Here is a 26,865-nt window from a genome sequence, read left to right on the forward strand (position 1 = left end):
TTGCATCAGATGCACTTACCTTGAATTTACTGCAAGGGAATTTACGCTTCAATATTGTTTTGTACTGATTGAAGGGCGGTTTTGACATGTTTCTGGCATTGAATACTTGACCTCCCTTCACCAGGCACCTTTGATTTCTATGAGGCTTCCTTGGAAATAGATGCAGGTCATGCAGCAACATCAATATGTCTGGCCAGCTATAATACAATATCATTCATGGAGGTAAACCAGCAACCTCTATGGTAGTCTCTAATGTTCATGAATTCCACTCCTAACTATTGCACTTCTGCGCTGGCTGAATTACTTCAGCTCTAACAGTCTTGCTCAAAATGCAATTATATCTCCGCTTCTGAAATGGGCTCCTTTTGAGTCTTTACTCCAGTGCTGAGTAACTTTAAGCTTCTCCACACAGTTGAAGATGAGCTTGTTTTCCAGCCTGAAATTTTGTTTTATATGTTGTTTTGAGCATACAGCGCATAAGCACTTACCCCTGATTTTTAAGTACCAGTAGTGATGTTGCTTATCCGTATCCCACTCCTCATGCTCGAAGAGAAATGAAATCCAACAGCTCTCAAGTTCCAGAAACTTATTACAGCAACAAGGGGTGGAAAGTGCTGCTCTGCTAATACCTGTAGAGATGGAGTTACTCCACCTGGAAGTCCCCTGCATGCCTGTAGAGAAGAGGGAAACAGGACAGTGGTGGGAACAAGCATTGTATTCCTCCCCACAGTAGCCAATGGGAAGGTAGAAGAAAAAAGCTGCCCCTTGCCCTGTCCACAGCAAAATCTCAGGACAATGGATGTGGACAGCGGCTATTCTCCCTGCCACAAATGTACAGTAGGATTGCTCTGTTTTGTAAGCTTTCTCTGTGAGCTGTGGGAGCTTTTGAAAACAGACTTGAAGCTGTGAAAGGAGATGGTGGTTCTCATGGCATCTAGGTTAGATAAAACCTTCACAAACCATTGTAGTATTTTTCCCCTATAAAGAAAAAAGTAGCCCCCCCCCCCCAAAAAAAAAATTAAACTGCAAATCTAATGTTGGTTATTGGACTAGCTGTTGAATAGCCAGAAGTGGGAGGTGGGTGAGGTCTTGATTTTTATATTTATTAGTTGTGCAAAATGCAGCATTTTCCTAACATTCCCTTAGGACTTTGAGAGCTGTATTTGGAAAGCTTGTAAGCATCACTCTAATTAAATGTTTTTCGAGCATAACATGTTACGGTTCTAATGAATGGAGAAATAACTAGTCCTTAAAAGAAAGAAAGGAAGCATTCAAACCTCTTGCTGTCAATGTTGCAGTCCAGTTGGAACATGTGCCTTGTAAACCTTTTTTTTTTTAATTAAAGAAACAAACTCTTAACCTCTGCACATTTTGTTGATTCTTTTTTATGTCTAAAATCCACAGTTGAATTTCAGTAGGGACAAATGTCAGGTTCAACACTTTGACAGGAAGAACTAGCTGCACAAATATAAGATGGGGGACACCTGGGTTGCCAGTAGTACACGTGAAAAGGATCCAGGGGTCTTAGTAGACCACAAGCTTAAAGTAACAGTGATGCAGCAGCAAAAAAAAACTGTTGCTATTCTAGACTGCATCAACAGAAGTATAGTGTCCTAATCAAGGGAAGTAATAGTACTACTATTCTGCCTTGGTCAGACCACAAGTGGAGTACTGTGTCCCATTCTGAGCACCACAATTTAAGAAGGATATTGACAAACTAGAATGTGTGCAGAGGAGGGCAACCATGATAATCAAGGGTCTGGAAACCAAGCCTTATGGGGAACAGTCGAGGGAACTGGGTATGCTTAGCCTGGAAAAGAGGATACTGAGAAGATATGATAGCCATCTTCAGGTATTTCAAGGGCTGTCACATGATGGAGGAAGCGTGTTTCCTCCTGCTCCAGAGGTTAGGACTGGAAACAACAGATTCAAGTTACAAGAAAGGAGATTCCGACTAAACATCAAGAAGAACCCTCTTGGTTCTAGGAGACAGCGGGGCGGGGGAAAGTGGGGAGCCTCCGGAGTCCGGACCCGTCTGTTGGCTGAACTTTCTCCTCTTTTGCCACTTTCTCCTCTTTTGCCACATCTGGCGGGCCTTCCTCTGTCTCAAGTCTGCCCTGACTCTTCCTCCTCCCTTGCGGGCGGCATCACACCCCAAAAATCTCTGGTCATCGCTTCTGCGAGAGTGATTTTACGCATAGAATCTGCAAACACGTATAGGTTTGAAGAAAGCGCAGGCCGTTTCCTCACACGGAACAAGTTTCTAGGGAAATACACTCCGCCTCCTCTCATCCGATTGGCGGTGCTTGTGCGGAGGGCGGAGCGTCCGTCCCGTCCATCCCTCCACGTGGAGTCGGCGGTGCTGGCGCGCAGTGTCGGGCTGCTGGAGAACTTTCCCCGTCTCCGGGAATCGCTCAGCGCCGCACCAAGGGGGAGAATGAGGGAATCGCCGGCCGGGGGCCTGTCTCCTTCCCGCCGATGGTTCCTCTTCCTCTGGCTCGCGGCCGGCTCGGGCGGCTCCCCGTGCCGCTGGCCCGCCTCGCCGCGCGCGCTCTGCTTCTATGGGCAGGTGCCCGAGAACAGCCCTCCGGGGACGCGGGTGCAAGGGCTGCGGGTGCCGCTGCGGAGGCTGCTGCTGCTGCGGGCGCCGTCTCAGACGCCGGGAGCCGCGTGGGCCCTGGAGGGCGACGGCGCCTCGCACTTCGCCCTGCAGCTGCTCCCGGCCGGGGCTCCCCGTCGGCGGCCGGCGCTGCTGCTGCTTTTGCGCACGGCGGAGCGCTTGGACCGGGAGGCGCGTCCGCTCTACAGCCTGTCGCTGACGGGCCCCTCGAGGGCGGCGCTGCTGTTCCGGCTGCGAGTGCTGGACCGCAACGACCACCGGCCTCGCTTCCCGCCGGGCCCCGCGCCGCCCCTCGAGGTGGACGAGCTGGCGCCGCTGGGATCCGAGGTGGCGCGCCTGCGCGCCCTGGACGCCGACGAAGGCGCCAACGCGCGCCTCACCTACCGCTCGTGGCCCGGCGCCTCCGACCCGGGCCGCCGCCTTTTCGTGGTGCCGCGCAGCGGGCAGGTGCTCACCGTGGGCTCCCTGCTCGGCCTGCGCCGCCTCAGCCTCTGGGTCTCGGCCCAGGACCACGGGCTGCCCCGGCCCTTGCGCAGCCCCGCTAGGCGCCTGGAGCTGGCGGTGAGGAAGAGGACGACGACGACGACGACGACGACTACAGCTCCCCAAGGCGCTGCTCCGTCGCCGCGCAGGGCCCGCGCCCTGGCCGCCTCCTCCAGCGCCGGCTACTCCAGCCCCGGCTACAAAGTCCGCGTCCCCGTCGGGGCGCCTGCGGGGGAGCTCATCTTCACTGTCCCGGACACCCGCTACCAGGAGGCCGGCGGCAGCTGGTTCGAGATGGTCTCTCCGGCCGCGGCAGGGGCTTTCCCGGTGGAGCTGGACAGGGGCTCCGGCCGACTGTCCCTCGTCCGGCAGCTGGAGAGGGGAGGCCGGACGGAGGTGGTGGTCAAGGTGCATCGGATAGACGGGCAAGGTGAGGCTGCCTCACAGGTGGGAAGCCTGCTAAGTCGTGGGGGTCTCTGAGCAGATGCGGAGCAGATGCAGTGACATCTTAGGGGTTTTAATAAAAACAACAGCTATAAGCCAGTCTTTTAAGCAAAGTATATCTTTTGGGGTTGTAGACACAGAAATTTAAGGTAAACATCACAGCGATGCAATAAGATTGAGAATAATGAAACCATCTAACTATCTAAATGCAGCATAGGCCTATTCTAAAATGCTTGGGCTTGATGCTGAACGGAACACAGTGCTAGGTGCCAGGTGTGGGTTGTGTGGTAAATTGTCCCATGTTGAGCCGGTCAGAGAATTGCTTTGCCACTAAGGCTGTTCTAGTTGCATAAGCAGCCCAAATGATTTCTTGGGATAGCAATGTTTTTGTGGTGCTGTGGGAGCAACCATTGTAGCAGCATGTGGACTGAAAGATTGGTGCCTGCATTCATGTGATTATTTCAAAAGAGATGCTGGAGTTCACGGACTCATTCCCTTTTGAATTATTTTTATTTAAAGCATATATTGACTTGTGTGGTAGATTGCATATCTTAGAAATGCATCAAGCCTCTAAAGAAACCGACTGAGCAGAAATTCTGCCTCCTAATTCTTCAGACTTGTGATACAGCTACTCTCCATACAAGAGGCTTGTCTAATGCTTCAAACTACACATCATGCTCAAGTGTTCGTAATTTTGCTCAGCCTTTTTCCTCAAATGAAAATGGCCACAGGGTGGGACACAATCCTTTCATGTTTTCCCTTTGGAGAGAAGAAAGACATGGGAGAGCAATATTTGATTAGAAAAATGGTTTGAGAGGCTCTTCCACCTCCTTCCTCATTTCTTTGCTTGAGATTTCAGCCTCCAGAGGCTGCTTCTTATTTTAAAAGAAAAAAGTCAGGACAGGTAAACACGATGTCACGCTGTTTGATCCCAGGTGGCAGACGTTTTGATTTTTCTTCAGCTTTGTATTTTATAGTTTAGCTGTGTGATTTCATCATTTGTAAAGATTTCAACAGTTTGGAGCAGAATATTGAGTTATGGTGCAAACCTTCACAAGCAAACAAGACATGCTGAAGCACATTTCAAGCTGTACATCCTATTATCCTTGGCAAACAGTGTGTGGACTGAGGGATCCTTCCTAACCAGTGTGAAAATGGTTGCTTGTTTGCACAAAACTGCAGTTATTTCAAATATTTCAAAAATGCAGTTTGCTTTTGAATAAATGCAGCTTCCTTTCTAAAGAGAGAGGTCATTAAACAGGTGCAGCCGCAATATCTCCAGATATCTCCAGATACAACAGCTCCCAGCCGGCACGGTCAATGGCTAAGGATAATGGGAGTTGTAGTTGGAGGGCCCCACTGAGCTGTGGAGCGTCTCCAGGTAGCTTAGTTTCCATCTCATATGACTCTTTCCATTGACGTAATCTAGACAATGTGCAGGTTTGATGCAACAACATCTGGAGGTCTTTCTCATGCTTACTGTGTACATTTCTGTTTGCAAATGTCATGGATGAGGAAGTGGTAACAGAGGTCACGCCATTTCTCCATCTGGTCCAGTATTGTCCTCTCTGGCATCAGAGTTCCAGGCAGATGTTCTTTCCCACCAGCTGCTACTTAACTCAGGGGCTGAACCTGGGACCTTCTCCATGCAAAACAGCGACAGAGAACCTCTGGCCCTCCAGGTGTTCCTAGGTTCCAGTTCTTACTAGACCCAACCACCATGGCCAATGATCGTAGATGATGGCAGTCGTGATCCAAGAGGGCCACAGGATCCTCCCTTCCTGGTGTAAACCGCATGCTCTACCACATCCCTTGAATTTTTTAAATAGCTATTTTTAATTGAACTTATGGATGATTTTACCGTTTGGTTCTTTTTGTCAACCGCTTTGAGTTTTTCTTCTTACAACCAAGTGGTGTCTAAATTTTATGAAAAGTATAAATAATAAAATATTGAGCTGTGGTGTCATCCCCCCGTTCTCCCCCCCCCCCCGGCGCGCCAGCCCCTCAAACAGTTTAGTCCCATCCACCTCCACTGCATTAAAAGTCCAGACAAGGCTTTTTGTGCAGGCTGGATCTAGCTTATTAAGTTAAAAGCAGGCAAACCGATGAAGGGTATTGCTGTGTTAACTTGTGAAGCCGACAGCACAATCGGCGTACTGCTCTTTTGCATTGTTGTTCTTTAAAAAGAGCTTATTATGATCTCTGCTATGATCCTCTTTGCAAAGCTGTGTTCTGCTTCATCCTGTGCCCAATAACAATATCGACAAGACAAAACGCCTCGGGGTGGAAATAATTCCAGTGATCATGTAGGACAAGGTCATAGCCACACTTCCTTCAGAGCAGCTGTTCAAAATTAAATTACATTTGGAAAACTTCAGAATAAAACATGCTGGAAAAATGTGCGGTTGCTTATACAGTACCTGTTAAGCAATTCCAGGAGGAACTATTAAGTTTTACAAATGCACTAGGAAGAATTGGCAAAAACCAACCCATTGGTGGCTCTTGTGACAGTGGAATACTGTGGAATGCCTAGCTTGACCCAGATGTATTTCATCACTGCATGGAGCAAACAGCCCTTTACCAACATCCGTTATGTGGACTATAAAGATGAGGAAGGAAATGTAAAGAGAATTCTGATTTTTTTTTTTACTGCCGTTCATTTGAGTAGGATTACACTTAAACGGACAGTACAAAGTTGCCCTGTGTGGTTGTTATTTATTAGACTTGTTGATCCCTCGCTACCCAGAGGTCTCCGAAACAATTCACAGCACATTTTAAAACAAAATATAAATAAGCTATATAATGAAAACAGAATAAAGCAACTCCCATAATAACCACATGTTGAGGAAGTTATCCCTCAACTTCAATTTCCCACCTATAAAATGGAAATACACCCAGTGTGTAGAATTGTTTAAGGATAAAGTAGTTCAGGCAATGTTATCGCCCACCATGGATAACAAAAAAGTAGGTTTGATGCTTTGCTGTCTCTGGTTTCCTTATTTTGTGGGCTATTCTCACCATCTTTTAAGGTCTCTGTCATCTCCGAACACCCCCAGTCATGAATGATTATAAGCTTTCTATGCCTCCTTGTCCCTGGGAGTCTAATTTAGTCTGTGGAGGTCCCAATTAGCAAAGGAAACAGGTAATTACAAAAGCCAATTTAATCTCAAAATGAGTCTAAATTTTTAAAGATAGGAAAATACAAAATCCATTAAATTCCCAGGACTGCTTCTTTGTACTGGTTGTTAGTGCTTTCCTTTTCTTCCAGTATAAATCCATCCTTTGTGTCCTTTCCCTTGATCTTGCTGAGGTGATTGGTGTCTGCCCTACTTGAGAGACAAAGTGACCATAAGCTGCATATTGAACCCTGCCGCAGCTTTATGAAAGCAAAAAAAAGCACCTTTTGTGAGAGTTTGAGAGGAGTTCCAAGAGCTCCATCACCTTATTTCTTAGCAAAATAGAAAGCCTAAAAGAAAAGGGTGTAAAAAAAAAAAAGTTATACGTTCTGTATTTCTGAAGGGTGGCTGCTGATTGTACGAGACTCTTGAGCCAGGGGTCAGCAACCCTTTTTAGCCATGGGCCGGTCCAACATCCCTCACACCATGTGGTGGGGTGGACTATAGGGGGGAGGGGGGAATGAACGAATTCCTATGCCCCACAAATAACCCAGGGATGCGTTTTAAATAAAATGACACATTCTACTCATGTAAAAACATGCTGATTCATGGACCATCCATGGGCTGGATTGAGAAAGCGATTGGGCTGCATCCAGCCCACGGGCCTTAGGTTGCCTACCCCTGCTCTTGAGAGTCCCATGGACTGCAAGAAGATCAAACCTATCCATTCTTAAGGAAATCAGCCCTGAGAGCTCACTGGAAGGACAGATCCTGAAGCTGAGGCTCCAATACTTTGGCCACCTCATGACGAGATGACTCCCTGGAAAAGACCCTGATGTTGGGAAAGATGGAGGGCACAAGAAGGGGATGACAGAGGACAAGATGGTTGGACAGTGTTCTCGAAGCGATTGGCATGAGTCTGACCAAACTGTGGGAGGCAGTGGAAGACAGGAGTGCCTGGCATGCTCTGGTCTACGGGGTCACAAAGAGTCGGACACAACTAAATGACTAAACAACAACAAATCAACTAATTTTATGTGTAAAATTTATCATAGTGCCCATAACGGATGTTCTCTGAGTGTTAAAAGTGTGTATTCTAAGAAATGCACTTTTCAGATAGATAAAAATAGTATATACCATGACCACCATCAAACACAGAGTTAAGTGCAATGATAACCGATTTGAATTAAAATTGAACTTAATTAAAAATGGCCCACGTTCTGCTAGATGAATTTAATTTTCATCAGTTGACCCAGAAGTCAGAGATATTTTTGAACCATTTCATTGAATTTGTTCCAAGTACAGTACTGTCAGTAAGTACCTCACATGATGAACCAAATATATGTCTCTTCTTTAAGCAGCTTATGTTTGTTATTGATTTGTATACTCTTGGAATAAGTTGGTGGGATGAAGGTGTAGCAGCAGTGGTTTGTATTCAGTTTTCAACACTTACTTTGGGCTGAATAAACTTGCCCAGACCAGGCCCGTGCGGCTTAAGTAGGTAGTAATATCCCCACCCTGCACTCTTCGGTATCAGTTTGGCTTAAACATCCTGCTGATTTTGTGTCTTGCCAGATCGCTTTCTTGTGGTGACAGATTGGTATTGACAAATAGCTTGGCTGTAACATCAAGCTGTTTATGTCAACGGAACAAAATGTTGTGTGGTCATATTGATTCAGCACTAGCTGAACGCTTTTGTATGTCTGATCTTTTTTTTTTTTTTGGTCAGGTGGGGGCTTGGTTGAAAATCAGGAGCCAGGGAGGCACATTTCGTAGTCTGTAAAATGCTCGTCTGATGTAGCAGCACTGATGTGAAGTATTTGGGTACTTCTAGATTTTTGGCTAATAGTATGTAACATTCTAAATGCAAGAAGGTACCGTAATTTGGTTTGCTTTTATTCCATTTGAAAAGCATGTCTTGAGCACAAACCACAGGAATTGTTTCTTCACCAAAAGCCCCATCAACACAACTATCGAAGTTGGCAGCACTGTGTAAGTAGCCAGCCAGTGTTAGAAACTCATCTATATAAGCTAGGCTCCTTAAACCAGGGTTACAGTCACCAAAATGGAATGCCTAGTTGCCATTTTGGGGCCAGACAGCTTGAAAGCCATATTTTTCAATACAAGTTTTTGGTTCCTGAAATTCATTCTGATCATGCAGATAAAATATAATGGATAGAATTCTCCAGCATGTGTTGCAAGTGCGTGAAAACAGTCAAGATCCAAAGCATGGCACCACCAGATGAGGGAGACGTCAGGTGCCATCCTGGTGCCCAGGCATCTTCACTTGGTCGCATGTGGCCGATAGCCAGGTGCAAAGTGCACCTGGTACCTGGCGAATTTTGAACGATGTAGCCAGCCACACAGAAAGTATGGATAACAAACTTGTGTGAGTGCATCTGGAATTATTAAAAGCCATTGTCAAGCAAAGGTGGTTGTCTCTTTCTAAGTGGCTTTTTAATCAAGTAAGTTAAGTCTCTTAGCCTCAGTTTTCTTGTCAGCGCCTATAAAACTGTGCTTTTCATGTATTTAAAATACACCTTTCTTCAGTTATGGAAATAAAGATGCAGTGGTCTCTCATTGGGGCACATCCAGACCCAAACCTGCTTGGCATTAGCAAGATGGCCAACAGCTCCCATCATCTCTAATTGTTGGCCATGTTAGCCAAAGACCATTATCCATTGCAAGATGGTTTTGAAGGTGACTTATATTTATTTATTTAATAAAATTTACATACCGCTTGATTGTAAAAACAAAGCAGAACACCCCAGATGGGTTAACCAAAAGGGGGGGGTTAAAGGAGGGCTGCAAGGCATTTGAGATGCTGAAAATACTACAGAAAACAATGATGAAGCCCCAGTTCTTTGTGCCGAATCCATATCTACTCTTTGCTTGAGCAGAAGGTAAAACTAATCAAGGTACAGATAGCGTTTTCTGTTGGTGTTCGCTGTTCGCTGGCCAGGTTTAGGATTTCATTGGTTTCATAAAGCAGTGCTGGATTTAGGACAGTGCGGGAGGTTTCCCCGAGCCGAGGGAGCACAAAGTAATAAATGAATTATTGCAATAATAAGAAATAGGGGGGGGGGCACCAAATTTTGTCCTTACTCAGGGCACCATATTACCAAAGTCCTTCCCTGCAGAATGGCTCAAGTTCAAACATAAGCCAGTTTGTATCGATTGCTATAGCTTGTTATCCTCTGGCTATTAAGTGACCTATGTGCAAATTAGTGGGTGAGCTCCGTGAGTGGTTTCTGAGAGCTTGTTTGTATGCTGTAATGATGGGCTTAATGCCTTGAGGGGTTTTTGCATTGCAATGGGAACAAAAGTTGGGATTATAAATCTGTCACTTATTAACTTCGGAAGGTGGTAGACTCTCCTTCATTGGAGGTTTTTAAGCAAAGTTTGGGTGGCTGTCAGTCATGGGTGCTTTAGTTGAGAGTCCTGTATTGGACTAGATGACCATCTGGTTCCCTTCCAGCTCTACAATTATGTGAGCAACAGGGAGGTTCTCTCCCACCCCACCCCCACCCCCAAAATAACCCCACCGTTGATTTTGATATTCCTTGAAGCAGTCCCTCTTCTGGTCAAAATAAAAACGGAACGGGGCTTTCAGGAAGGAGAATAGGTGGGAAAGAATTAAGCACTCACTCCCTGCCTACCCCATTTCCTTATGAAATTCTTTTTCTTACACATGCAATTTATAGTTATTCAGTAGCTACCTATCTTCTGTACATGCTAAGATGCCCACTGAAATACACGGGGTCCTTCCTAGCAGCCAAAGGAATGCATTAAACCAAGACAAAGGATTCTTATCACACCATTTGTGTTAATTAGCTGTCCAATTAATTAGCCAAGATATTGGTGCTATTTATGACTGTTCCCGACAAATGATTTTTTTTTGGTGCTGTTACAGGTGTTAATACAACCATCTTGGCAGTTAACCACTAATCTTCTGCTGTAAAAGGTTGAAGGTGTGCCTGCTGAACTTTTGTTGTCGTTCAGTCGTGTCCGACTCTTCGTGACCCCATGGACCAGAGCACGCCAGGCACGCCTATCCCCCACTGCCTCCCGCAGTTTGGCCAAACTCATGCCAGTCGCTTCGAGAACACTGTCCAACCATCTCGTCTTCTGTCGTCCCCTTCTCCTTGTGCCCTCCATCTTCCCCAACATCAGGGTCTTTTCCAGGGAGTCTTCTCTTCTCATGAGGTGGCCAAAGTACTGGAGCCTCAGCTTCAGGATCTGTCCTTCCAGTGAGCACTCAGGGCTGATTTCTTTAAGGATGGATAAGTTTGATCTTTTTGCAGTCCATGGGACTCTCAAGAGTCTCCTCCAGCACCATAATTGAAAAGCATCAATTGTTCGGTGATCAGTCTTCTTTATGGTCCAGCTGAACTGCTGAACTTAAGCTTAACTGCCTGCTGAACTTAAGATCTAATTATTACTGACAGCTCCCACCTTATCATGTTCTCCTGCCAGCTAAGAGTAGGGCTGGGCGATCTCTGGTTTTCAACATCATCATATATAGCCAGCTAAATATATTGATATCACAATATATATCTGTGGTGGCGGAGGGCCTTGCTGGGCCTCCCTGCGCCTCTCTGTGTAAGCCTCCAAATTCTTATTTACTTATTTATTTTAACCTTTTCTGTATCCCTTGCAGACAGTGACTGGTATTTGTGCCGTGTGGTGATTATAGCCGTTGAAGAGGAGCTCATCTCTTGGGAAATGTATCCGTACCCCTATTTGGCACGTGTTGATCCTGACGCTCGAGCAGGCACATCGGTCTATCAACTTGTTGCCCATTACAGTGGTAATGAAAATTCTAGCGTTGGGATATCCTATGCTCTGATTGCAGGTAAATAGGTGCTGCTTTCGGTCTGAAATGGATTTTGCCTCTTTTTATTTTGAAACCCATTGATGCACTGCCAGGATTCAAGCCCTGACCCACTAGGGTGCTTTGAATTTTTCAACTTTCCAATTCCAAAAATGAGTGGTGCTAAAAAGTTGTAATGTGACTGGGGTAATTCAAAAGATAGTTGGGTTAACTTAATATAATTTGGTTTGGCTTGGCAAGTAAAATGTGCGAAAAATTGCATAGAAATCATAAATAATGTTTGCCAAGTACTTGCAGTTATATTAAATATTTATTTATTTATATTTTTCTTATTATTTTATTTATACATTACCTGACATTTTCAGTAGGTAAAATTAAAACTCACAGGTTTTCCAAAAGCAGTTTATATGCTTCTTCATCAAATGCAGCTTTACCAAGCTAAATGTTGTCCAGTCACAAAAATAATAGCAGATTTGAATTCATTACACCCAAAACCATATTTTTAAAACCCTTCATTGAAGAAATTTGCAAAAATTAAGTTCCACCCCTTAAAATGACACGCCCTACGACCCACCTCTGGAGATTAAACTGCCCCAGCTAGTTTCTTTTTGGCAGACTTAAAAAGCCTTTCTTATGTTGCTGTGATTATGCATATCTTAATTGAAAAGTGGCTAAGGGATTGCATCTTTACTGCCTCACCTCAACAAACCCCACTGCAGCCACAGCCAAACTACTTTCTGTGCTGAGTCCTAGATTAGTTTGAAGCGTCAATGCTCTCTGCAAATGATCTCCCCCCCCCCACTGTTGCTTTCCCCTATACAGTGGTACCTCGCAAGATGAATGCCTCGCGCAACGAAAAACTTGCTAGACGAAAGGGTTTTGCGATTTTTTAGGTGACTCGCAAGATGAATTTTTCTATGGTCGTGCTTCGCAAGATGAAAATTTCAGTGCATTCCTATGGGCATTAAATTTCAATGCATCCCTATGGGAAACCGTGCTTCGCAAGATGAAATTTTCGCAATATGAAACGACTTGCGGAACAAATTAATTTTGTCTTGCAAGGCACCACTGTACTTGCACTTTCCCTTCCTATGCCCTTCATTCTTCTGTGCCATATGCTTGGTAGAAGCAGCAGAGCAGATAGTGTAATGTAGTCAAGGGAGGTAAATTGGTTAGGGACTTCCTTGATTTAATCACTAGTGCCAAATCGCTTTGCATAAATGGGATTTTTAATTGGTTCAGAGTATACACAGGAATGTGTGCAGGCCCTGCTCTTTCCTGTGCCACTGGTGTGTGCAGGAGACAATGGCAGCTCATGTGTGCTACTAACTTTGGTCCAGTAATAGAACAGAATTCCTGTTCAGAATACTGATGGTGGCAGCTCAAAGTCTTCCTTCTCTGGCATTATAAGTGGAGCACTGAGTTTGGTGGATGTGCTAAGCCACCCTGCTTGCTGGTTCAGCTGCCACTCATCCATCAAAAGCATCCTGTTCTCTCTGCTGCAATGTGCAAGAGTCAGTGCTGGTGGGAAATTGTAATGGGAAAGAAATTTGTGTGAGTGAGGAGCTTGGTGGTAAAAGGTAACACCTCTTTTTAATAATTTTTTGTACTCTTTTCACTTAACAGGTGGCGATGAACGATTTGATATAGATATGGACACAGGGGTCATATTGACAACTGGCTTGCCTTTAACTCTGAACCAGGAGTATGTGGTTACTGTGCTGGCCATTGATGAATATGGCAGCAAAAGCCCATATGCTTACATCTCTATCCTGGCTGGCTCCAGGCCTCCTCAGTTCACAAATATGTCCTACAGTGTGCTTGTTCCAGAAAATACTCCAGCAGGTGAAAAGTAAGTGGTGAATTAATGTCCTGCTGTACTAAAAGACTGTGTCGTAGATACTTACGCAGGTTGTTTAAACATAAAAAGCTTGCATTGTAAAACCAAAATAGATTTTCAACGTGTAGTTGGGTCTAGCTTGCTCTACTGCGCTCTACGTGGGGGCGACCCCTGATGACTGCTTTGAAGTTTCATCTGGTGAAAAATGTGGAAATCTGCTTCTCGGTGTGAATGGGTCAATGGGAGCATGCTACAGTAGTGCTCTAGTAGCTTCCTCTTGTTTTCTGAGCCCAGTTTGTGTCTGCAGGAACCTAATGGCCACATCAGACAGAACACCAAGCCATTAGCTATGGATGAGCAAATCGACCTTTGCACAGTCTGCATGGTGGTGCGCACAGCCCTGCAACTCCTGCTTTGCTCCTCCTTTGCTTGAAACAAACAACGCAGCAGCTGGCTTAGCGTTGATGTCCCAACCACCTACACAATTGTGGTTTGTTTGGGAGAAACAGATCGCCGTTGGTTTGGTGAGGAACAAACCATAGGTGCTGGTAATTGCTAAGCCAGCTGCCTCTGTGTTTTGTTTTCCCACCCAACTAAGGGAAGTGGGAGCACCTGGACTGAGTGCAACAGCCTAACTTGAAGTCTAATTTCAGGACTTACTTTTAAATCCATGTATCGAAAGTGTAAAAATGAAATTTGCAAGGAGAAATTATTCAATGACTGGTAACTTGGCAAGGGACCCTGGTTCACCTCTTTCATCTCTTCTGCTTACCCAGGATTAACAAACTGTCTCGTGGTTAATCTTTCCTTTTCAGAGTGGCCGTTATTGAAGCAGTCTCCTTCCAAAGCCAGCCTCTCTGTTACACTCTGCTGATGAATCCCAGTGGCCTGTTCAGCATGGACCCAGAGACCGCCAAGCTAAGCTTGACTCACACGGTGGACTACGAGAGCGAGCATCACCTCTACCATTTTTTAGTTAAAGCAATGGAAGCCGAGAGTTTGCTCAGCAGTGTCACTGAGGTAGAGCCAGGGTTTTCTTTTCCGTACTTGGTGATCTGTTCATTTCAATATAGGGGGGGGGGGGTTGCATGTTAAGATCATTACACAGAGCATATCAAAATACTAGCCCACCAATGCCAGCCCAAAAAGTTCAGGTGTTGAATCAGAATGGCATCCCCAAATGGGTTTTTTAAAAAAGGCATTAGCGCTTGTGTAAGGGGATTTCCCTTTCTCCACCCATGCATTGGTTACCCCAGAACGCGGGTGGTGCTGTGGTGTAAACCACTGAGCTTCTTGGGTTCGCCAATCAGAAGGTCGGTGGTTTGAATCCCCGCGATGGAGTGAGCTCCCATTGCCCTGTCCTAGCTCCTGCCAGCCTAGCAGTTTGAAAGCACGCCAGTGCAAGTAGATAACTAGGTACCACTGTGGTGGGTAAATGGCATTTCTCTGTGCTCTGGTTTCCGTCACTGTGTCCCATTGCACCAGAAGCAGTTTAGTCATGCTGGCCACATGACCTGGAAAGCTGTCTGTGGACAAACGCTGGCTCCCTCAGCCTGAAAGCAAAATGAGTGCCGCAACCCCATAGTCACCTTTGACTGGACTTAACCATCCAGGGGTCCTTTACCTTTACCTTTAAACCCCATGCCATCCCCAAATCTGCTCTGAAGGGTTGAGGGAACCCCCTGGAATAGATTTAGGGAACATGGAGAGAGGAGTGGGGGGTGATAGTGCATGGATTTCTCCTTGTGCAGTGGAGCAGTCTGCTTAATGCTATGTTGAATAGCATAAATATCAACAATAATAAACAAACAAAAGGTGCCCATTTTTCAGTTAATTGTTCCCAAAATCTGGATGCCTGAGGTGATGTGTTCATCAGTTCCTTATTGTTTGGTTTATCTGCTGCCTCCTAATCTGTCTTGTGGTTTTTGTAAGTTCAGTTCTTTATATTTTTAGATCTAAAATATTATTTGTTTAATTACCTTGTCATGTAAAATCATTGAAATGGCCATAGCCCAATGGTAGAGCATCTGCTTTGCATGGGGAAGGTCCCAGGCTCAACCCCCAGTGTCTCCAGATAGGACTGGGAGAGACCACTGTATGAAACCCTGGAGAGAGCCGCTGCCAGTCAGTGGAGACAGTACTGGGCTAGATGGACCAATGGTCAGACTCAATATAGAGCAGTTAACTAGAACTGTTTAATTATCTAAGTTATGTAAGCCACCTTGACTGGTTGCTTTAGAACCAGAACTCCAGGATGTACATTTTTCCAGGGACTATGGAAAATGGAATGAATTTCTCTTGGCAAAGAAACGTGCTCAGATCCCATGTATTTCTCTTCTGTCCCCTTGCAGGTCATAGTTCATATCACAGATGAAAACGACTGCTCTCCTGAATTTCAGCAATCTATTTATAGCCGGGAAAGCATTCTTGAATCAATCCCTATAGGCACGTCTTTATTGCAAGGTAAACCAGAGCTATAATTCCCCTGCCTGTCTTTGCAGAGCATCACATGGTGAGCCGAGGACTGCAGGCGAGCTACTTTTAAGCAGAGACGGGTGCAGCCCTTATTCACAAGAGTCTCTGTACCTGCTCGGGCAGCTAGTATGAAAATGGGCACATGTGCCTCTTCCCTGGTCCTGGGATGGAGCACTGGGACCCTCCTCCCCACCCCCAGAGCCCTTCCCGGATTCCAACAACACTCTGTCCAGCTCCGGACTTCCATCTTCCTTCCCGCTACAGCCAGGCTGAGTGCGAGGTGTGGGGGTGCTCAGCGGACAGCTGTACCAGCCTCCTATCCCTCCTCATCTTCCTCTAGAGCCTCTCATCCTGGGGCAACGCCTGGTGGTATAGTCATGACACTTGGAAAGAATACCTCCATGTATAATAAGATTTCATTCTGGCATTCTGCTTATTCCCCCCCCCCCCAATCCCCCTTTATTATCACTCTTCAAACAAATAAGCCGTCACTATTATATTTTGCATTTTTTTTAAAATAAAAAAAATCTGTTGCTGAATATTTGGACAGCTCTTGGTCTCGTGCCCTCAATATCTTGAATGAATGCCCAAAGTTCAGTGAGTTTCCATTCTAGTGTGGTGTAGTGGTTAAGAGCGGTAGACTCGTAATCTGGTGAACCGGGTTCGTGTCGCCACTCCTCCACATGCAGCTGCTGGGTGACCTTGGGCTAGTCACACTTCTCTGAAGTCTCTCAGCCCCACTCACCTCGCAGAGTGTTTGTAGTGGGGGAGGAAGGGAAAGGAGAATGTTAGCCGCTTTGAGACTCCTTCGGGTAGTGAAAAGCGGGGTATCAAATCCAAACTCTTCTTCTTCTTCTTCTTCTTCTTAATTGCACTGGGGATTCTGAAAAAAAGCGTTTGCTCCCATAGGGCTTTACAACGTGTTTTCTCCCTGTTGGCAAGCTGTGAAAACATCTTTCTTGGGTGTTAGAAACAGCACAGAACAGCTCTTCTCCGTCCTGTCATGTTGCAATGCAAACACCAGCTTTTTGCTAGGTTGCGTTTGGCAGACTGTGATGTCTCCCAGCCAGTGTGGGCCCCCTGCCTTCTGAAGGCCCCCTGGAGACCCAGCCAGATGGGCGGGGTACAAATAAATTATTATTATTATTATTATTATTATTATTATTATTATTAACACAGAGTGTGCCCCTCTGTTCACTCTCCCGCTTTAAAGACCAGCTGCCACCAGACAAGGTTTTAATTATTTCCACGAGGCTACCCCTTGCCAATCAGCCTCCAAATTTACCTGGGCTCCTGTCTGAAGCATTATTACTATTGTTATACTATCCTTTATTTTCTGCTCTTCACCTTAAGGTCCCAGAAAGTGTTTGTGTGTCTGAGCAGTTCTTTATTAATTATTGAAACTTGTGTTGACTAGTCTTCTGTATTGTGACCCAGCTCATCTGTCCTCATTGTTTTTACCCTTTTAAACATTCCTGGCTGCAGTTCTTGCAGTGGACTGTGACTCTGGATCCAACGCCGAGATCCTCTACTTCATTCAGAGTGCGGATTTTTCCATCACGCCCGAGGGTGTCGTCAATTCCAATCAGCGGCTGGACTATGAGCGAGCCAACCACATGTATGAGTTTGTGGTCATTGCCGTGGACAAAGGGCACCCTCCTCGGACAGGGACGGCATCCGTGCGCATTCGCTTGACAAATGTGAATGATGAAACCCCGGTGTTCTCCCAGTCAGTGTAAGCAGAGCTACAGTCTTCCTTTGCGGTGGTACCACTCTTGCATTGCAGATATTGAGCCAGTCAGAATGGTTGTTAGGGCCTAACCCTTAGCTGTCTTAAACCGACCTGCAGAAACTAATGCAGTGTTTTGAAGGTGCATTGCACAAAATAGCTGCAATATCTGATTTTTTGGACGATCAAGGATATGTAAAAATAGGGCGCTGTTTTGTTTTTTAAAAAATACAGTATATTCTGGCGTATAAGACTACTTTTTAACCCAGGAAAATCTTCTCAAAAGTCAGGGGTCGTCTTATACGCCAGGTGGAAAAATCTGTGGTCGAATATATCTCAAACTCTATATTTTAACTGGAAAAGTTGGGGGGGGGGGTCGTCTTATACGCCCAGTCGTCTTATACGCCGGAATATACGGTAAAGACAACTTGAGGTAGTTGTTTTGGACTACAGTTGCTGGCTGGGGCTGATGGCAGTTGCAGTCTAAAACATCTAGATTGGACCAGGTTCGTAAAGGCCTGTTTAGTCACACATATTATGGGATACATAGAATCAGCAGTGGCGTGACTGTGTGGTAGATGGAGGCCAATTAACTTACCTTTATTTCCTGACCATTTCCTGCTCGTTCCTACAGCAGGTTTTAAATTAAAATTCTCTCAAAATTCCAGAATGTATTCTCTTCCATTCCTCAGAGCTAAACAATGTATTACATTTATTCAGTGTCAAATGACATAAACATTTCCCTTGATTCTGGCACTCAAATGATGTACAAATAATTCTAGCATCCCACCAAGTCCACGCGCTATAAGCCAAAATTCTCTTTTCCTAAAGAGCTGTTTAGTCACAAAGTGAAATCAGGCCAAATTAATGATAGTAGGGCTGTGCAAACATGCCTATAAAGTACATTTCTTCCTGCAAAGAATCCTGGGTACTGTTGTTTGTTAAGGGTGCTGGGAATTGTAGCTCTCTGAGGGGTAAATTGACAGTTCTGTGGATTTTGTGGGGGAAGCCAAGTGTTTTCATTTTATGGTGTGTCAACCTGCTTGCCCACCTAGCCCCAGAGGCACTGCTAGGTGCTTAGTCCCATAACAGGCACTTACATATGATTTACATATGTGGGGGTGTTTTTTTGGGGTGTGTGTGTGTAAATATGCCTCTGGGAAATTAAGGTGGTGGCTGGGAGTTTTGCCAGCACTGTGCTTTGCTATATGCCCAGCCCACTCCGTACGAAGTTTAAAGAACTTTGCAGTGCTGTTTAATCGGAAATTGTTGGGTGAGTTAGGAATTAGAATGCATTTATTCTTTCCTTACATCAGTTACAGAACTTTCCTCTCGGAAGATGCAGGCCCTGGTACATTAGTGGCTACCATCCACGCAAAAGATCCTGATGGAGATGGAGTGTTGTACTTAATTACGGGTGGGAACGAAGAAGGCAATTTTGAATTGGATGGCCAAAAAGGTAAGGAAAGAGATGCTGAACGTTAGTCTGTGGCATCTTCTTCTTCACTGTAGGCATTGCCTGTATTGATAAACCTAAATAGGAAAATCCTTGCAAATGTGTGCAGGCTCCTCATTGTTTCAGTATAGCTTTCCTGGCAATGCCAGAATAAATTGGATTTATTCATTTATTATAAGTTGTAATGTTTGTTTATTTGTGTAGCCAATGCTGTTCAAAAGGAAAAGTACAAGACAAAATATATTACACAGCTAAAATAGTTATTCTGTCAAATAGAAAATGGCTCCACTGATCAATTTGCCACCTTTTCCAGAAATCTATGGGGACCTATCTTTCTCACATTTAAGACCCTTATGTGGTGTAGTGGTTAAGAGCGGTAGACTCATAATCTGGGGAACCGGGTTCGATTCCCCGCTCCTCCACATGCAGTTGCTGGGTGACCTTGGGCTAGTCACACTTCTTTGAAGTCTCTCAGCCCCACTCACCTCACAGAGTGTTTGTTGTGGGGGAGGAAGGGAAAGGAGAATGTTAGCCGCTTTGAGACTCCTTCGGGTAGTGATAAAGCAGGATATCAAATCCAAACTCCTCCTCCTCCTCCTCCTCCTCCTCTGTAAAGAGAGATGCCTTTTTCTTTTCCTTGTTGATAACTCCACTTTCCTCCCTACTCCTGAATCCAGGTATCCACAATTTTCTTTTGCTTTCTTTTATTCACCTTCAATCTTCTGAATCCAGGTATCCTTAGACTTCGCAGAAATCCCCTGCCTAAACTGAAAAGCCCGCAGTATGTTCTAAATATCTCTGCCATAGATGACAATTCCTCAGGGGGACCACGATCTCTCAGCAGCTTTGCAGAAGTTGTGGTGGAAATAAATGACATTAACAACAACAAGCCTGTTTTCAGGGAGGTGAGTTGACTTGCTGCCCCGTCCGTGTGTTTTTAATTTTTTATGTAGCAGCAGAATTGTTAGTAGTTTTGACTTCTGCTTGTCAAACTTGCAGGATGTGGTATTCTCTACGATTGGCTGCTGCTGATTTTGAAAAGTTCAAACCTGTAAAGTTCCGTCCAGTTTTAAGTCGGTCTTTGAAGTCTGTCATTCTCTCCCTAAATAACTTGTGCTTAAAACTTTCTCTCTTACTTTCAGATGAATGCCTCGGACTCCTCCTGCTTTATCTTGCACTTAATTTGGTTGCCAGCATACTGTGCCTTACATGATAATGGATTTCTGAAGTTGCTCAAGTTAACTTGCTGATTTCTTGTATTTCAGTGTGCTTACTACAGTGACAGTACCTGGGTTCTAGAGAACCAGCCTCCAGGAACCTACGTTCTGCAGGTGGAAGCCTATGATGCAGACTTTGGAGTGAATGGGGAAGTGAAGTATGGCCTCATGCACAGAGATGGAGCTTCACCAGGCTTCAGTATTGATCCTGATTCAGGTAAGAATCGCCATTCATAGTCTAGCTAGCCCAGCATTCTTTTTTCTTTTCTTTTTACAATAATTTTTATTAGATTTCAATTACAACAATCCAATGATAGCTTCATTATAACAATGCCAAATTATAATGCAATTGCTAATCCCAATCATTCAGATGCTAAATTATATAATTTAGGTGGCCTCCCATGTGCTAGAATGGATGGTTTGATTATTTACTTAGTTTCTGAATTCCAAAATCTTATTCATCTCTCCAGTCACAATAACAATCCCTTATACAACAACTGCAATATTAATGACATCCATTCGTCTTGACACATTAAATGTTTTACAAACCTATATGTGAAGCTTTCAAACTACATCCTTATTCCTCCTGTGTGTGACAATTATTCTGTCCTTGGTGTTCCTTCTTGTCCTTGTAAAATACTATGTCTTATCTTTTTCTGGTCGTTGCTGTTATGAAAACGTCCCGCGGGGGCAAGTTGAGAGACTGACCCCCAAGGCGGACGAAGCTTCTGTGCCCTCTGGCTTCTGGAGTCCAGGGGCACAATTGTAATATGCGGTTGTTCCCAGCTTGAAAACAACACACATCAGCCATTTGGCTAAGATCTACTTTATTGTAGATAAAGAGCAGAGTATGCCTCTGCGCAGCAGCTCATTATTTCAGAGCTGTCTGTAAATGCTTCTGCATCTCCTGATGCAGAACTGAAAGTAAGGAGTACAATAGTAAAATACAATGACATCACATGTGAGTGGGCTACTATGGCCAGTGTGTTTCTCACAGAGTGAAATATGACTCTTAGTCAAGTCAAGTGACCTTGCTGCTTCAGCGTCTTCGCAGCTCGGCTTGTACTGATATCACAACATCCTCCCCCGATATTAGACAATGTAAGAGCGGCAAAAGTTAAGGCATCATTAAGAGAAGTAAACAAACAGTTATCATATACACAGTATGAATCTGTTGTCTTTGTTCCACCCTTGGAACTCTGAGACTGGTTCTACCAGTTGAAGCCTTTGATAACCAACTCTCCAGGGGACCAGAGCGCTTGCTCTGTGTGTGTTGGCAGAAACAGTGTTGAACTTTGCAACCTGTTGTGGTGGCTTTTTCACATCTGTGAAGTGAGCCTGAGTGTCTCTGCTTTGAGTGCAAACTACAGCTACATTTGCAACAGCTGAGATTGCAAACTCTTTGGAGTAACGTTTGGGCGCCTGACCCTTTGTTACTCTCTCAGATCTACGCACAAGATGTAGATCTTCTTTGCTGAGTTTCTCCTGAACAGGACTTTTTGGAGAAACTTTACCAATTGTAAACAGTGGCTCTAAAGATCCTAGCACATCATCATCTTTATCTGATGGCCTGGAACTAGCATGAGGTCCTCTTTCAATGACAGTGTCACCTGTGTCGGAACTAGCCATGGTTGAGCTTGCACTGCTACTGCTGGTGTCAGTGTCCTCATATGTATTGACATCAATGGGAAAGCTTTGGAGAACCCGTGTCTCCGGCTTTACAGTAGGTTCTACCTCCTGAGTAAGAATTACTGTGTCTGAGGAAGGCAATAGTATTCTGTATTGACCTTTCTCATAGCCTCCTGTGTGTGACAATTATTCTGTCCTTGGTGTTCCTTCTTGTCCTTGTCCTTGTAAAATACTATGTCTTATCTTTTCCTGGCCGTTGCTGTTATGAAAACTTCCCGCGGGGGCAAGTTGAGAGACTGACCCCCAAGGCGGACGAAGCTTCTGTGCCCTCTGGCTTCTGGAGTCCAGGGGCACAATTGTAATATGCGGTTGTTCCCAGCTTGAAAACAACACACATCAGCCATTTGGCTAAGATCTACTTTATTGTAGATAAAGAGCAGAGTATGCCTCTGCGCAGCAGCTCATTATTTCAGAGCTGTCTGTAAATGCTTCTGCATCTCCTGATGCAGAACTGAAAGTAAGGAGTACAATAGTAAAATACAATGACATCACATGTGAGTGGGCTACTATGGCCAGTGTGTTTCTCACAGAGTGAAATATGACTCTTAGTCAAGTCAAGTGACCTTGCTGCTTCAGCGTCTTCGCAGCTCGGCTTGTACTGATATCACAACAGTTGCTGCTCTCCATCATGTCTTGGGCGGAGCTAATATCCCATTGTTGTTTCAGAAGTTCCCCATTCTCAAATGCCGGGCGAGCCAGATCCTGCATAATCAGAAAGTGTTAACTCCATAGCCTGTTCCCCTCTTACTACAGGAACATGGGGAACTGCTTTATACAAAGTCAGACCATTGGTTCGTGTAGCTCAGCATTGTCTGCCCTGACTGGCAGGGCCTGTCCAGGATTTCACATGGCTGGGATCTCTCCCAGCCGTTACCTGGAGACACCTGGGACCTTCTGGTTGCAAAGCAGGTGCTCCACCCACTGAGCTCTACAGCCCCCTCTGAATGGGAGGCACTTGCACTAGAGTGCTTCTGAAGACTGTTTGCTCATGCTTTCTCTGGCTAAGTAATTGGCCCATTGACCCTGACATTGCTCCTGATATTATATTCATATTTGTGAAAGGCTGCTGGTGGTTATTGTTTTGTTTTTGCTTCAGCTAGTTAGCTTGTGCTTTTATCGTGTATTTTTATCTTGTGAACTGCCCTGAGATTTTATGTATATTTTAATATTCATTTTATTTTGCATGTTGTTGTTTTTTAACTTTTTAGTGCTTGCTGTAAATGCTGTAGGACCCTTGGATGGGAAACGGTCTATAAATTATTGTTATGAAATAAAGCAATAAATAATGTCCTCAAATTTAAATGGAGATGAACCATTTGAAGGGGTGATTTGGGGGGGTTAAATACCCCCCTCCTCCCTGTCAATCCCACTGGAAATAGTTTTTCTTCATCTAAACTGGTTGTTGCTGTACTGTCACTTCCTTTTAAGAGTATACCCTTGTACTTCTTTCAAGCCTCACTTCTAAATAATGATGTCAAATTCTTTGGGTGTACAAGTATTTACTGAATTTTTGTTTTCAGACTCTCAATGTATTTCAAGCTGACTACTCATCTTCTGGTTATTTCAGCAGAAGTTTGTGATGCATTCTGTAGTTACATTATTTCTTTTAAATAGCCCTTTACCCTGAAGAAGAGAAAAATTGGATCCAAACACATTGGGAGTTGGGCAGTTTCTTCTGTAAATGTTTGTATACCATCTAAGCTATTTTGTGAGACACAACAAAAATAAATTGCAGAGTGGAAGAAAAAGGGAGCCCCTCTGTGCAGGCAAACACTACAAGGAGGAAGCTTTTATTAAGCCTGAAGGGTGGGAATGAGTTGCTCTGCAGACTTGTGAAAAAGTCTGATTAAAGCCAGCTGTGGTCCTGCTGACCCTTTGATAGTATTGTTTCTGTTTACCGGTAGGTGTTATCGTTTCGACTCGGCGTTTTGACCGAGAGAAACAGAAGGAGTATACTCTCTCTGTGACGGCTACAGATCAAGCTCAGGAGCCACTGATTGGAGTGTGTCAAATCACCATCTTCATTGCTGATATGAATGACAATGATCCAAAGTTCGAGAACAGCCGCTATCAATGTGAGTAGGCACAAACTGTTGTTGCACTGTGGGAGTTGATTTAAGTTTGTGGGGTGCGTGTTGAGCCCAGAAGCCTTCCGTTCATATTCCTTCTCTGTAGAAGGCATAAATTTCCTTTCAAGCCCATGTTCATCACACACAGCGATGTTTCCGTTCCACTGCATTTCAGTTTCTGGCAAAAAGTTATCATTACGTTATTCCACACCATTTGTTCCAATTCAAAGGAAATGCAAGGCGAATGGGAAGGGGGATAACATAATGGAATACATATTGTTTGTGTTACATATCATTTGGGGGCGGGGGAGCAGCAGCAATTTCCAATTGTATTCACTGGATTGATTTCCGTTCTTGGCACGGGATGATTGAGTGAATGTTGGCAATTTCTGCTTCTGTTTTTATTGGAATTCTGCAACATCTCTCATTGTGGCTTATACTTACTTCACCTGTGTGAGCAGCAGTGCAGAAGCCAGCTATACTAAAGCTATGTGAAGACTGTTTTATATGGGAAAATGTACATTTCTGGTCACTGGCCTAGGTGGGTTACTTGTTACGAAGCAAATGTGTATGTTGCCTTAGGTTCCAAGATGAAAGAAAGGTGGGAAGTAAATCAACATCATCATCATCATCATCATCATCATCATTGTATTTATATGACACCCATCTGACTGGGTTGCCCCAGCCACTCTGGATGGCTTCCAGCAAACTATAAAAACATAATGAAACATCAAACGTTAAAAAACTTCTCTATGCAGGGTTGCCTTCAGATGTCTTCTAAAGGTTATATAGTTACTCATCTCCTTGACATCTGATGGGAGAGCATTGCACAGGGTGGGTGCCACTACCCAAAAGGCCCCCTGCCTGGTTCCCTGTAACTACACTTCGCACAGTAAGGGAACCACCAGAAGGCCCTCAGAGCTGGATCTCAGTGTCTGGGGATGGAGACGCTCCTTCAGGTATATTTAGGGCTTTAAAGGTCAACGGCAACACTTGGAATTGTGCTTGGAAATGTGCTGGGAGCCAATGTAGATCCTTTAGGACCGGTGTTCTATGGTCTTGGTTGCTCCCACTTACCAGTCTAGCTGCCACATTCTGGATTGGTTGTAACTTCTGAGTCACCTTCAAAGGTAGCCCCATGTAGAGCGCATTGCAGTAGTCCAAGTGGGAGATAACCAGAGTGCGTACCACTTTGGCGAGAAGAAGAAGAGAAGAGTTTGGATTTGATATCCCGCTTTTCACTACCCGAAGGAGTCTCAAAGCGGCTAACATTCTCCTTTCCCTTCCTCCCCCACAACAAACACTCTGTGAGGTGAGTGGGGCTGAGAGACTTCAGAGAAGTGTGACTAGCCCAAGGTCACCCAGCAGCTGCATGTGGAGGAGCGGAGACACGAACCCGGTTCCCCAGATAACGAGTCTACTGCTCTTAACCACTACACCACACTGGCGAGGCAGTGCACAAGCAGGTAGGGTCTCCTTCGTCGTACCAGATGGAGCTGGTAGGCGGCCACCCTGGACACAGAATTGGCCTGCACCTCTGTGGACAGCTATGAGTCCAAAATGACCCCCAGGCTGCACACAGTGGCTGTCCTCAGATGCTGATCCATTAGGGCAAGTTGGACTCTGCCCCACCAACCTCAGTCTGTCCTTAGCCAGCCCCTACCTGCCTGCCTTCTTACATACAGTCAGTCAAAGGGTTGGTTCTGGCTCCACATACTGTTGGTCTCCTTGCCTCCTGCCTTACCAATCACATCAGGCACAAGTTGTCACTGGGCTAAATATTGCCTCCAGGATCAGAGGCAACATGCCTCTGAGTAGCAGTCCACTGGGGAGAAACAGCAGGAAGAGGTTATTGCCATCATGTTCTGCTTCTGTGCTTCTTACAGAGGCACGTGGTTGGCCACTAAGATAAAGGATGCTGGACTAGATCCGGCATGGCCTTCCTTGCATTTTTATGTGCCATGATTGCCATCACTGAAATGCCACTTTAACTAGGCCAGGGCATGTTTAGAATGAACTCTGTGCTTCCATCTTTCCAAAGACTTCCTTCGTGAGGACACCCCAGTGGGGACAAGTTTCCTCCATGCTGCAGCTCATGACGACGACCAGGGGGTAAACGCCGCCATCACGTACTCCATGTTGCTGCAGGAGCCAGAATACTTCCAAGTCAGCCCCAGCACAGGCTGGGTGTACGTGAATCTCGTAATCTCCCAGGTATGCTTCTGCATACAGCAGAGCTTTCCAAACTGTGTGCCACGACACATTAGTGTGTTGGCTTAGTGTGTAGGTGTGTCATGTGACCACTCCCTGCGCTCCTCCCAGAGCTGGAAAGGGGTCAGTTGAACCTCCAGTTTGCTAGGAAAACTGAACTGCTGTGTCGCGAAATGATGCGTGTCTAAAAAAGTGCGTCACCGGCACAAAAAGTTTGGAAAGCTCTGGCTTACAGAATATAATCTGGCAGTCGCCGCACCTGCTTTTTTGCAGCCTTCGTTCTAGCAAACGAGCATTCGTGCTTTGGTGAAAGGCTGCTAAAAATTCTTCTGCAGACATTTCAGATCACAAGATACATCGTGGCCACAGATGGAGGGAACCGGAGCAGCACAGTGGAACTGACCGTCACTGTAACGAACACGCTTAATCAGTCGCCGCAGTGGGAGGAAAGTGCCTATTCGGTCACGATCCCGGAGAGCACGATTCGAGACACCAAGATAGTGGTACGCTTTAAAAATAAAAATGGAAACGTATTTGTTTCAGGATAAAAGGAAGCTGATTTGCACTGAGTGGTGCCTAGAACTGGACACAAAATAGAGCGGGACTATTAGTACCCCACCTTTCCTCCTAGGAGCTCAAGATGGTGTACATGGTTCTTCTCTATGAGTCATGGTCCCTCCCC

The 26,865-nt window shown here is 45.2% G+C and overlaps 1 protein-coding gene across 1 annotated transcript in view; it reads left to right on the forward strand.

Moving 5' to 3' along the window:
* Positions 1-795: 795 nt before the first annotated feature.
* The window catches only part of LOC117050435 (neural-cadherin-like), a 54,790-nt gene continuing 28,720 nt past the window's right edge, over positions 796-26,865 (forward strand). The window contains exons 1-13 of the mRNA XM_033156101.1: positions 796-832; positions 2,112-3,533; positions 11,324-11,518; positions 13,124-13,349; positions 14,153-14,357; positions 15,689-15,800; positions 17,298-17,547; positions 18,858-19,000; positions 19,730-19,902; positions 20,263-20,431; positions 23,808-23,978; positions 26,014-26,186; positions 26,519-26,686. Of these exons, the coding sequence (XP_033011992.1) occupies positions 796-832; positions 2,112-3,533; positions 11,324-11,518; positions 13,124-13,349; positions 14,153-14,357; positions 15,689-15,800; positions 17,298-17,547; positions 18,858-19,000; positions 19,730-19,902; positions 20,263-20,431; positions 23,808-23,978; positions 26,014-26,186; positions 26,519-26,686 (3,444 nt within the window). The remainder of the gene's footprint in view (positions 833-2,111; positions 3,534-11,323; positions 11,519-13,123; positions 13,350-14,152; positions 14,358-15,688; positions 15,801-17,297; positions 17,548-18,857; positions 19,001-19,729; positions 19,903-20,262; positions 20,432-23,807; positions 23,979-26,013; positions 26,187-26,518; positions 26,687-26,865) is intronic.

Source organism: Lacerta agilis, chromosome 7 (assembly GCF_009819535.1).
Source record: "Lacerta agilis isolate rLacAgi1 chromosome 7, rLacAgi1.pri, whole genome shotgun sequence".
Classification (NCBI taxonomy): domain Eukaryota; kingdom Metazoa; phylum Chordata; class Lepidosauria; order Squamata; family Lacertidae; genus Lacerta; species Lacerta agilis.